General features: G+C 39.3%; 1 protein-coding gene across 5 annotated transcripts in view; it reads left to right on the plus strand.

Moving 5' to 3' along the window:
- b3galt1b (UDP-Gal:betaGlcNAc beta 1,3-galactosyltransferase, polypeptide 1b) overlaps positions 1-12,753 on the plus strand; it is a 160,704-nt gene extending 147,951 nt beyond the window's left edge. For 4 of the 5 annotated variants that reach the window (XM_043693922.1, XM_043693920.1, XM_043693921.1 and 1 more), the window contains one exon: positions 8,501-12,753. In XM_043693922.1, coding sequence (XP_043549857.1) covers positions 8,688-9,668 — 981 coding nt within the window. In that variant the 5' untranslated portion in view covers positions 8,501-8,687 and the 3' untranslated portion in view covers positions 9,669-12,753. The remainder of the gene's footprint in view (positions 1-8,500) is intronic. The other variant, XR_006312155.1, reaches the window with a different exon arrangement.
- The last annotated feature ends 20 nt before the right edge of the window (positions 12,754-12,773 follow it).

The raw sequence follows: 12,773 nt of genomic DNA on the forward strand, positions 1-12,773 counted from the left end.
AGTCATACAGACTGGCATAGAAGGATTTACTCACCCTCATGACGTCAGCCTGAGATGACGTTTTCGAGCCATCTTCTTCCTTCAGGCTGCTGAGCACGGAGCTCTCTTTGTGCACCTTTTGGAAGAAGAAACGTGAGCATGTGTCGTCCTGCTCCACCGAGCGGACCCTGGACCGGAAGATTATCTTGGAGGCCTCCGAGGCAAAGTGCGAGGCTTGCTGGCCCTTCACCTCCTTGAGGTCCTCCGTGACATTCACCCCCATCGTCTGCAGCAGGAGCAGGTTCTGTATACTTTCTTGAAGCTGGGACAGTGTTCCCCATCTCTCTCTCGCCTTGTGAACACCCTTGAGGATGAAGAACCTCTTGATGTTCCCTTTTACTGTTTCTCACCAGTCCGCTGGGGACTCAAAGTGGGGCTTCACAGTTCTCCAACCTGCGTAGTCCCTCTCGAACTCCTCAATGTTTCCCAGGGTCAACAGCTTTGTGTTCAGCTTCCACGTTCCCTTACCAGCCCGCTGCTCGTCCTGTAGGTGACAGTCGGCCAGCAGGAGGCACTATTCAGAGAAGAACACCGGCTGGACGTCGGTGGATCTGACCGAGAGTACACATCCGCTACTTCGAACCCGCAGCACTCCAGCAAAATCTTCTTCACGAACACCGTCCGATCGACTGGTGTGTGCTCCTCCACCTTCTTCACAGTCACCCTGACTGTGTTGCGAATGCCCTGGCCAGGGCTGCGAGCGGCTCCTGAGGCCATAGCTCTGAGGTTGGCTGGTACCTGAATTGGCGTTAGGCCGAAGCCAGCATAAAGATCCACCGAGAGCAGGTCAGCACAACCAAACGATCCTCCAATGTCTAATCACGATCCAGCGATGGTCTCCAGCAGCTCCGATGACTCGCAACACGATCCCCGCAGTTCCTCCCCCGCCGGCACACGTCCGCTGCGTCGAACCTACAGCACTCGAGCAGAATCTCTTCCTCTGGTTCTCAGGAACTTCACTGGAAGAGCAGCAGAGGATGTGAAATGTACCACCTCTGCAGATACTGTCAGGTAGATGGGTTAACTCCTTGGCCCTTAGATATGTCAGTGCACGGGAACTGCATCTTGTATAATCAAATAGCTTGCTTGTTATGTATTATGTGCTCATGTGACTCCAGCTGTATCTGTGTTTTGTGACAGTGATAGGATTGTCCACGGGTGGGAGCAACCATATCTCAAAGAGCAGGTTGTTTTCCCTGCAATCACTTGTCTGATTCTGTACCATGTGTAAAAATGTGTGGGGAATTTGAGAGGTGCATTATGAAGGCACCAGAATATATGGACATGCAAATTAGGAACAGAAGTAGGCCATTTGGATCATGAAGCCTGCTCTCCCATTCATGAAGATCATCGCTGAGCTAATTGTGGCCTCAATTCCACATTCTTGCCTATCCATAATAAAAACCATTTGACTCCCTTGTTGATCAAGAAGTTATCTACCTTTCTGGAAAGTATTCAATGACCCTCCTTTACTGCTTTGGTGAAGTTACCATTTAATAAACATGCATGACATGCGAATGTATTAATAAAACATTCCCATCACTTGCCATTAAGGAGTTTGATTCTGTTTCAATCTGCAATCAATGTACTGCTACAGATTCATTCTGCCCATCAGGAAACTGACTTTTGGTCTCCTCCACAATTAACTGTCCCACAGTTAACTGTCCTGAACTTGGGCGCTTCACACATATTTGCCTATATATACAAATCTCCTCTGTTCTCTTGAACCGCATGCAGCTGAAAAGAAGACAGCTGCTTTGCTTAATCTTATTGGTACTGTTCCTTTTGTTTCTCATCAGAGGAATCTGGTACAGCTGCGTCAGCTGCTCCCATGATGTAGTGAAGGATCACAATAGGGATATGCAGATTTCGCTGGGTAAAATCAAAGGGAGCAGAGGTGCAGACTCAGATTTGGCAGTTGTGAAAATTTAAATTATATGAATAAATCAGGAATTGAAAGCTCATCTCAGTAATGGAGATCATGAAACTGACATTGATTGTTGGAAATGTTCACTGATTCAGTAATGTCCCTTAGGGAAAGACATCTGTCATCCTTGCCCAGTTTGGCCTACTTGTGACTACAGACCACAGCAGTGTGATTGCCTCTTAATTGCCCTTAGAAATGGCCTAGCAAGTCAGTTCAACCACATCTGAGATGGGTAATAGCTGCTGCCTTGCCACTAATGCCATAATGAGAAAAAAGTAGTGACTTCCAAAATCTCCCTCCGTATAAGTCCTGTGAATAAAAGGCTCTCATCTTGTAAAAAATGTAGTGTTAGTTATAGATGTGGTATCAGTACATGAGGGCTTTTCCAGACAGTCATTTTCACAGAGAACACTCCCTGCTGTGCTCTCACCTTGTTAATTTCAAAGAGTTTCTCACAGCTTGAGAAACCCATGTGCAGGCTGTTAAAGCTGAAATTAAGCTTTCACTGATAAAACTTCTAGCAAATTCAAATAACGGATCCACCATCTCCGTGAGGGTTTCCTGCATTTGGTCAAAGGCCAAGTTGGAGTATGCATGATCAAGTTAACTCTCCAACATGTTACCATTTGTTTGTTGATTAAACAGCTTGCCTTTATTCAGCCCTCCACTACTCTTTACAGGCTAAATTTCTGGAAGTAGGTTTGCTCACTGAGCTGAAAGTTTCATATCCAGACGTTTCGTTACCTTACTAGGTAACATCTTCATTGCTTCGCATGAGGTCCACTGAAGATGTTACTTAGTAAGGTAACGAAATGTCTGGAAATGAACCTTTCAGCTCAGCGAGCAAACCTACATCCAAATCTTCTCAAAACTCGCTAAGGCTAAATTTCTGCTTAGTGTAATTGATTCCGATGAAACAATTATCAACAGAAATAATTAGAACATAGAACGTAGAACAGTACAGCACAGAAACAGGCCCTTCAGCCCACGATGTTGCGCCGACCACCGATCCTCATGTCTGCACCCTCAAATGTCTGTGACCATATGTATGTCGAGGAGTCTCTTAAATGTCCCCAATGACCCTGCCTCCACAACTGCTGCTGGCAACGCATTCCATGCTTTCACAACCATGTTTAGTAATACAGCAGACTTTGATTTTAAGCTGAAAAAAGCCAATAAACTGACAGAAACCTGATCTAAATTATAGGATCAGCAGTGAACAATAATGCTCATCATTTATTACATATGTACTTGTCAAACAGCACAATGCTACCTACAGTGGCCTGTATGAAAAAGGCACCCCAATTGTGTACCTTCACAACGAATCAGATTGCAAAACACATAACAGGATTTCTTAATATTCTCATTCATTAGTGGAAGCACGATGAAGAAACATGTGACTTTGCCAGGATGCAAAGGAACCCAATGGTGCAGGGTGACACAGAGTGCTTCTGTGCAGTTCTTATTCAACAAATCTGTACTTGGTGTTCTACCATGCCAAGACCTTCATCCGGGTGAAAGTCCGCTATCCTGGCAGCAGTCACGGTCCCTGATCATGCATGATTCAATCCTATTTTAATGCTTTTGCTCACAACTAGAGAGGAAAGGGGTTCTTCCTCCGCAGTGTAACTGACAGACCCTCCACAATCCTAACAAGCTGTTTCAGAACCAGTATGCCCCCTAAAGCCACTGAGATCCCCAACAGTAATGCCAACAGTTTGAGACTGCATATTGGTGAGCTGGACTTAATTGACATCAAATGTAGGTTTCATGGCCTCAGTGTGAGCTTCCACCACAGCACTGAGATCTTGGCTTTGATGGTTTTGATTGACAAACTTGCAACAGAGGGTGATGGAGCAGCCACCAGATGCTCTAACGCCTCCCCTCGCCACCTGTTGTTTCCTTCAGTAATCAGTGAGCTTCCTCAGGGAGGAGAAAAAAGAGAAAATTAAATGTTTGTAATTGTGGGGCATCGTGCAGGCTGATATTTTTTTTAGATTAGATTAGATTAGATTACAGTGTGGAAACAGGCCCTTCGGCCCAACAAGTCGGTCTCATGGCGCTGTGAGGCAGCAGTGCTAACCACTGTGCCACCGTGCCGCCCGATATGTTATGACTTTTGGAACAAACTTGCATGGACAAAATTAAGTTCTGGCACGATATCCCCTTAATCAACTACATTGCTAACACTTCAGTTTTTAAGCTATGCAGCAATTGTCATAATTTAGGAAAGATTCTGTGGAGTAACAATATGTCAGCAAGTAGTTGATGCTTTTAGCAAAGGAGAGTAAAGCAAGTTGTCAAGGAAGCAACACTAATGTAGAAAGGCTAGTCTGGACAGCAACAGACCAACTATTTAGAGCAATATAATACTCTCCATTTACTCACAATCATTTTATATCCACTACCAAATTGATTTATGGATGCAAAGGAAAATGAGTCATCATATGAGGGACATTTCACTCTGGTGAATAGATATTTCATCTGAATACCAGGTTTAAAAATGGAAATCGGCAATTAAAGAATTAGTGACATAATGATGTCAACGTTTAACAGTTTATTTAAGAAAGGTAAAATATCACTATGAAAGTGATGTTCACAGTTCACACTGTAGAAGTGTAATTCTGCAATAGCAGGAACTTCCTAGCAGTCAATGTATCATCTCTGGATTAAAAACTGAACAAGTGCTTAAAAATAGATGAAGAAAAGGAGTTTGTCTAAATAACTGTTCTGAATGGATTACACAATTCACAAAATAAGGAAGAAATATATTCTAAAATTCAAAATTGCCAGTTTATCATTTAAAAGTCTATTAACAACGTTCAAGACAAATAAACTAGAATCCTAAAAGAAGAAAAATGGATTTTGGATGAATAAGTATAAAAAGATCTGTAATGAAATATGTATAGACAGAAGATAAATATTAATTTGCTAAAATGAAAAATGAAAATAACTATGTTAAGGAAATGTAATTTATTTTTGTGCATTATGTTGGGGCTGGAACTTTTAAATGGGCCATTAGGTAAAGGCTCCATCTGCCTATACAGGTAAATATAAACAATCAGCTGCAGTAGTTAAAAAAGAGCAGAGTGCTTCTTCCAGTGTCCTGGCAATTATTTAACTCCCAAGTATCACTTTCAAGAATAGAACATTTTGTCATTTATAACGTTGTTACTTAGGGGATCCAAGGGTGAAATCTTACAAGGGTCTGAACAATGAGGGTTGTCACCAGAAATGTGGCAGAATCACATGAGGCATGTCTCAATGTTGGGATCAACTTGCTGCATCTTTTCGTGAAGTCCCAAGCACTGAGGCAAGATTCTTGCTCGGCACTCTCAAATTGCCTATTATTTGATGTTAATTGTGTTTTAACTGCACTTCTCATCTTATTAATATGCAGTTTCCTATCCTAGTACCCAACTGAGCAAGAACTAGATGCTGAGAATTCTTGATATGCAAGTTAGAGCAATCCAAGAGAACTTCAGCCTACAGCTTGCTCCAAAAGACGTCTATGTTGAACACTAGGCATCAACATGTGAGGTACCCACATCCACAGATGCGGCAACTGATATATGCCAGCATATAAAACTCAGGGTATATTTCTGACCTAATTACTGTATGCTTCTGGATTCCAATGTTGCAACTTGGAGTGCAACATCAACTGGCATTGAAATGTTGCAGCCAGGACACTGTGCTTTCAGGAACACATATCCAGCTCACGGACTGGACCAAGTTGCACCTCTGGTCTGTCCACTTGCTCTCTGAGCAATCACTCACTTTGAGCCTACCTGGATGCTGACAACATCTCTGCCTTGCTTCACCATGCCATGCCTTTTTGTGCTCTGCCGCTCTGCCAGCGATGTCAGACTCAGTGCTGCTGTCTTGACCTGCCATTTAATGCAGACATGAAGCCAGAAAGTTTGTCATGTTTGTCAACTGTCCTCAGTCAAGTCAAGGGAAATAGTCTTCAGCCAGGGAGTCATGTTACAGTAAGACAAGAGCAACATTTATTTCCAGTTCAGGGGCCTGGACGTGATCAGTCACCCGCTCATAGGAATCAGAATCGGACTGTTCTCCACATAAGGGGTGAGAAGCTGAATATTGGGTAGCTCACAACGCTGCTTGATTCTGTCATATTGTGGACTGTTTTCTTCCTGCAACGGGAGGGAGTCAGATATTAAGGGGATGAAATTGAGAGGTACAGCTTTTAGTTTTGGTGCAGATGGGTAGGCAGTGCAGAGGACATGCAGTGTTTGTATTGGATGATCGTAAGACAGGAAAGATTTTGCAGGAAATAGCGAGCATAGTATAGCATGATTCTTGTTGAGAAGAGGGTGCAGTAAAAAGACAGAGCGAGTGTGAATTATCTGAGTGATGGTGGCACCTAGCTGATGGAATGGTGAAATTAATTGACAAACTTACAGGGCACTGATGTGACCACAGGTGGAGTAATGTGTGCAGTTTTGGTCTCCTTATCTGAGGAAGAACATTCTGGCTATGGATGGAGTGCAGCAAGAGTTTTTCAGACATTCCTAGGATATCAGGACTGACATATGAACAGAGAGTGAGTCAGTAAGGACTTTATGGACTGGAGTTTAGAAGAAGGAAGGCAGATCTCATAAAACCCCATACTGTTCCAACAAGACTGGTTAGGATAAATGCAGGAAGGATCAGGGGTCAAGGATCAAGGATACAAGGTGTGCCATTCAGAACTGAGATGAAGAGACATTTCTTCACCAGAGAATAGTGAGCCACTGGAATTCTCTGCAACATAATGCGCTTGAGGCCCAAACATTGAATGTTTTCAAGAAGGAGTTAGATATAGTTATTAGGGCTAAAGAGATCGAAGAGTAAGCAAAGAATGTGAGTACAGTGTGCTGAGATGGCTGATCAGCCATGATCATGTTTAATGGCTTACTCCTGCTCCCAGTTTCGATATTTCTAGGTCATTGATATTTTTCCCTGTGGTGATATGCATTCCTCCTGATGAGTGAGACTGCACTGAACCAAATGGCAATCTCAGACCAGGCTGGCATGGCTCCTGGGCAAGAGAATGTCCCGCATCTGCATCTCTCCATCCACTGATACCTCTGGGTCCAATTCTGCAAAGTTAAGCCACCAATATCCCAGTGTCTGCCATGTCTGAGGCGAATGTCACAAACCTTGCAGTGCAGATCCAGCCTGACAATGTTTGATTGGCTGCACAATCATCCTTTTAACAATGCCACTGCTGCAGGCTAATGTTGAGATATCCCAGCAATGGTGACTTGTTTCAAGTACGACATGAGGTAGAATGGGGCTACAATTGGGTGAGAGGAGAATCATTGAGGTGGGGTAAGTCTGGAATGAAGTGTATTTGGTCATATATAACAAGAGATCTTGCACACTTCATGATGTAAAACCTATATAAAACTCAACAAAACTGATAGTCTTCTTAAAAAAAATAAGATTCAGCCCTTTTTGCTTTTGAGCTGGCTTCTACACTTCACTATGCTGTGGAAGTTGTTGGACTGGGGCAGGCAAAGTCAGAAGTCGCACAACACCAGTTTATAGACCGACAGGTTTATTTGAAATCACAAGCTTTCGGAGTGCTGCTCCTTTGTCACTTCACCTGATGAAGGAGCAGCACACTGAAAGCTTGTAATTTCAATTAAACCTGTTGGTCTATAACCTGATGTCGTGTGACTTCTGACTTTGTTCACTATAGTCAGTAGTGACTAGGGCTCCAAAATGTTATGTTGTTTAGCAACCACTTCATATGTCCTGAAATCATGAAAGGCAACTTGCAACTTGCTAAATTGTTACAGGCCTCATATTCTTCGTACAATTAGTGAGTAAGATAACTTTTAGAACAGATTTGTATACATTTTGACTCTATTCACTTGTAAAATGATCACTCATGAATTGTCACCCCTTTTTAACATACCACAGGTATCATATTTATCAGGTAGTTCATACTTCAATAAAAACGTGTAAGAAAACACAAATTTCTGTTTATGCTAAAGAATTACTTTGGCATGTATTATCAAAATTACAGATAGGTAATGCTTTGTGCATCACACCACATGCAAATCTCTAGCCATCCAGGGCTATGATAACCTTGTGGGAGAGTCCAATAAAAAGTTATATTGGAAATTAATCTGAAAAGTTTCTCCATATTCCATTGTGAACAATTGTGCCCAAGAGAGCACACTTCCCATGATTTATAGTGCATAATATTCATAATAGGATGAAAACCTTTATTATATATTTGCATCTTGAATGGCACTTTCTGATGGAGGGTATATTCTTTGCTTTGGTGCAGGGAAGGCTTGTTGTCTTACACTATGTATGAGTTTGCTTTTCACAGTACTACCTTCAACCCAATGGTTTGATGCTGTCTTGCATTATTTTAATCACCTTGTCGCATGTTTCAGAAAGATTTACACTAATTAACTAAGTTATGGAATTTATGAAGAAGTGCCATTAGTTTTCAGGTAGTTATGTTGTAATGTTGAACTGTACATTAATGAAATAATTTCACTTCTTTTCAAGATACCTGAGAAACGACACCAGTTAGCCATGAAGAAGCTGTGAACCATAGAAAATCTGCAAAGCTTTCTGCTTTTACAGACTTCTTGAATTTTCATGATGTACATAATGGCATAAACTTCAAAAATTGACCGTTTGATTCTGCATCAATTTTGTCCTATATGTGATATAATATAAAGACGTCATCAGAATGGCTTCGAAGGTCTCATGTTTATATATTTTAACAGTTGTTTGCTGGGCAAGTGCTCTTTGGTACTTGAGTGCAACTCGTCCTTCATCATCTTATGTCGGGCACAGCTCATTTTCCCGTATTGCGGTTGAGAGAAAAAATTTCAGCTTTACTAATATTCGAACTCGTTCCCTGAATCCACATAATTTCAATTATCTTATTAATGAGCCTAACAAATGTAAGCAACTTAGCCCTTTTTTAGTGATTCTTGTAAGCACAACACACAAAGAGTTTGATGCACGGCAGGCCATAAGGGAAACATGGGGAGATGAAAACAACTTCAAAGGAGTACAACTGGTCACCTTATTTCTGCTTGGAAAGAACACAGACAATGTTTTGAATGAGATGGTTGAACAGGAGAGCCAAATATTTCATGACATTATTGTGGAGGACTTTCTAGATTCCTACCATAACCTTACTCTGAAAACTTTAATGGGTCTGAAATGGATAGCCAACTTTTGTTCAACAGCAAAGTATGTAATGAAAACTGACAGTGATATTTTTGTCAATATGGACAATTTGATATACAAATTACTCAAACCAAACACAAAGCCACGGAGAAGATATTTTACTGGCTATGTTATTAATGGGGGACCAATAAGGGACATTCGCAGCAAGTGGTATATGCCTAGAGATTTATACCCTGACAACAATTACCCACCATTCTGTTCAGGCACAGGATATGTCTTTTCTACAGATGTGGCTGAAGCTATTTATAAAACATCTCTTCATACTAGAATGCTGCATCTTGAGGATGTCTATGTTGGACTCTGCCTGCGTAAACTTGGCATTCATCCCTTTCAGAATAGTGGTTTCAATCATTGGAAGGTTTCATACAGTTTGTGCAGGTATCGTAGACTAATTACAGTGCACCAGATATCTCCTGAAGAAATGCAGAGGATTTGGAATGAAATGTCAAGCAAAAAACATCTTCGATGCTAAATGTACATAAGTACATGAATGATTTACAGATGCTTTTTGTTGCCACTCAACCTCGAATCAAAAATCTGTGTTGATTCACTAAGGCAGTTAAAATGTTTTTACAGCAGAGAAGGAACTTTAACCTCTTATAATGGCACCCACTGTCACAAATATAAATGCTGAATAATTTAACCTAACAGTTAATGACTGCAATTACTATCATATATAGTAATTAATTGAAATGGTCTTGTTTGTTGTTGGACTGTACATTTAAAGTAAATAAAAAAAGTTAGGTGTATGTTTTAGTTCATTTAAAAATAATTAATCGTGTATTGATATATGTGTCATGGGATAAACAGTGTTATTGCTAGAAGTGATATTTATTATACATTTATTGCTTATATAATTATGTTACTTGCTTAAGAAGAATGTGCAAATGCCAAGATTTTCAACTTAAATTTACCTTTTAGTAACTAAGTATTTTATTTAAATGCATTCATATAAGCGATGTGTGGATCAGAGAAAATTGATACAAAGTTCAGTTTAGTTCAGGATTGTAAAACTCAGTCTGGTCAACTCATCCAGTACAGTGTAATTTGTTAAACCTGCATAATATCCATAATTATTTGATTCTTTATATAAGGGTAATGCTGCCTTTCTTTAAGAAGGATGCTCTGGACACCTTGAATGCATTATCTTACTTGGTCTACAGAAAGTACTGGATATCATTCTACTAAAGTATGTCAGATTATAGTTTTATGAAGATAAATAAATTGTAATGCATTTGATTTTCTTGACATATTGAGTTATTGTAAGTGGTGTGAAAATAAGTGTTTTAAGTGTGGATTGGATAACAGATAATTGAGTGATTTAATAGTTATATTGTATGTACATAAATATTAAGAACATTAACTTTGACCAACATTAAAACTGTGCTGTGAATTTGTTACAGGATTCAAACATTTACCATCTTCTAAATGGTAAATTAAAGACAGTTTGAATAATGTAGTGTTCAAATCAAGCTGATACATTGGCATTCGTATACATAACAAACTGTATGTATTTGTACATGCAAAAGAGAGAGTTTGAATATCTTTACATTATGATATCATAGTTGTCTCCTCTATCAAACTGACTAGTTAAAAAAAGCTGAGAGCACAGATTTTAATGTTTCAATAAATAATAATTTATTAAGCATTTCAAGAAATCAGTTTTCAATGTTCAAAGTAAGGTGTGGCTGTATTGTGATTTTGCGTTTGAATGCATATTTTGTGATGTGAACTAAATTAGATTCAAATTCAAAGGCTGGAATTGAATGGATGAATGTAGAATTGACTGAAAGCCGATTGTAAAGTGGTTTGGTATCTTTGTAGAATGCTGTAAACTCATCAGTACACATATATTCTGAAATGTATATTACAGCTGTCCTTGTTTTTCACTCTTTTAAAAGAAAACAAACTGAAAATGCTCAGTGGGTGCTATATTTTGTGTTTGTATTTTTTAGAAAAGCTGCATAAAGTTATTTTGATTGCAAGTGGGTATTTAAAATCTAGAAATGTAGGATTCTATAATTATTTGATTCTATGAAGTAATGAAATTATTTACTATTTTTAATTTAATTGCAATGAATCGCAGAAAGAAGCGAATGCATGCTTGTAAAATTAAAGATCCAGGGGAGAGTGATGTTTAACAGTTATTTTTGTTCACCAATTGACTGCTGAGTGTACAAATCTTAACATTTCTGACATGTTAAATGAGTAGCTAGTGAGTTAAGTACCTCAATATCAAAGCATTTCACATATTTCAATACTTTCATTGAAGCTCTGTTACAACATAACTTTTGGAGAAGCAGAATAGCTCAGGTAGCAAATTACAGATCTGTTAATTGCATTTCCAGAATTTGCTGTCTGATTTGCTTCATAATAACAATGATCACAGACAGCTTCAATTTTATAAATTTCATTTTTTAAAAAAGAATTGTACCAGTGATATCAAACCAATTCTGCTGTCCCTTTGCTTATATGCTGGCATTTTTTTAAAATTGAGATAGAATTTTTAGACAAATAAGTATTAAGTAAGTATAAGTCTTTAATCTTTATCATTGTATTATGATTATCAATGGTACATAATGTTCTGAAGGGTGCAAAAGATCACTGAGGATCATTCTGTGCCATGCGTTGAGGAAATTGTAATTTGATTTAACTGGGCAAAAGTTGACTGAGCGACAGATAATCCAGCTTTATTCTTAAAATGCTGGAAGGATAATATAAGCGTAAACAGATAACATACGTAAATTGTACCAATAGAACATACTTAAATGGAAAACTGCTGCAAGATTAGAAACTAAGTTTGTTTTTCTATACAACATGGTAAATATATACAAAATTGCAAAGAATACCTATTTAAAGCAAATACTGATGAATGCCAAGTAACCCTCTGTGCCTTGGTTAAATAACTAATCTTGGCAGTGGCAGAAACAGCATAGCCTAGATATCTAATGCTGCGGTTTTAATGTAAAGATGCAAGCACTTCAGAGCCCAATAGAGTGTACTTATTTAATTCATAGGCAAAATTTCTATTTTAGGTTTCGTAAGCTGCTGGTGAATGCACATACCATGTGTTCTCAGAGTGGCCAAGCCAGAGGTCCATAAAGAGGCATCTGGAGGCTGCCACCCACAAGATAAGTTTCGAGTTTTGTTGTGATCTAAAAGAGTTGGGGAAAAGAACTGTGCTGTTGCTAACTCATACAAGCTCCTCACATAAGCCATAAACTTACCTACCTTTGATACTTCTGTAGGCCTGCATCGCAGCTGACCAATTTTACTCCTTATCCAAATACCCTTCTTGTCCTCAACATTGTATTGTCATGCCCACATCTGGAAAGCTGTGTCCAAAGTCAGGAAAGACTCTGATATTAAGAATTGGTAGTACAGAGATTGAAGGGAATAATTACCAAAACCCTGTCATCGGTCACCTTAAGCTATAATTAAATTGTGGTTTGGTTGCAATATATCAGCTATGTATTGCATACATAGTTGAAGAGTGTGACACTGGAAAAGCGCATCTGAGGAGCAGGAGAATCGACATTTTAGACATAAGCCTTTCATCAGGAGTAAAAAGCTTATG

The sequence above is a fragment of the Chiloscyllium plagiosum genome, chromosome 7, assembly GCF_004010195.1.
Source record: "Chiloscyllium plagiosum isolate BGI_BamShark_2017 chromosome 7, ASM401019v2, whole genome shotgun sequence".
Taxonomy (NCBI): domain Eukaryota; kingdom Metazoa; phylum Chordata; class Chondrichthyes; order Orectolobiformes; family Hemiscylliidae; genus Chiloscyllium; species Chiloscyllium plagiosum.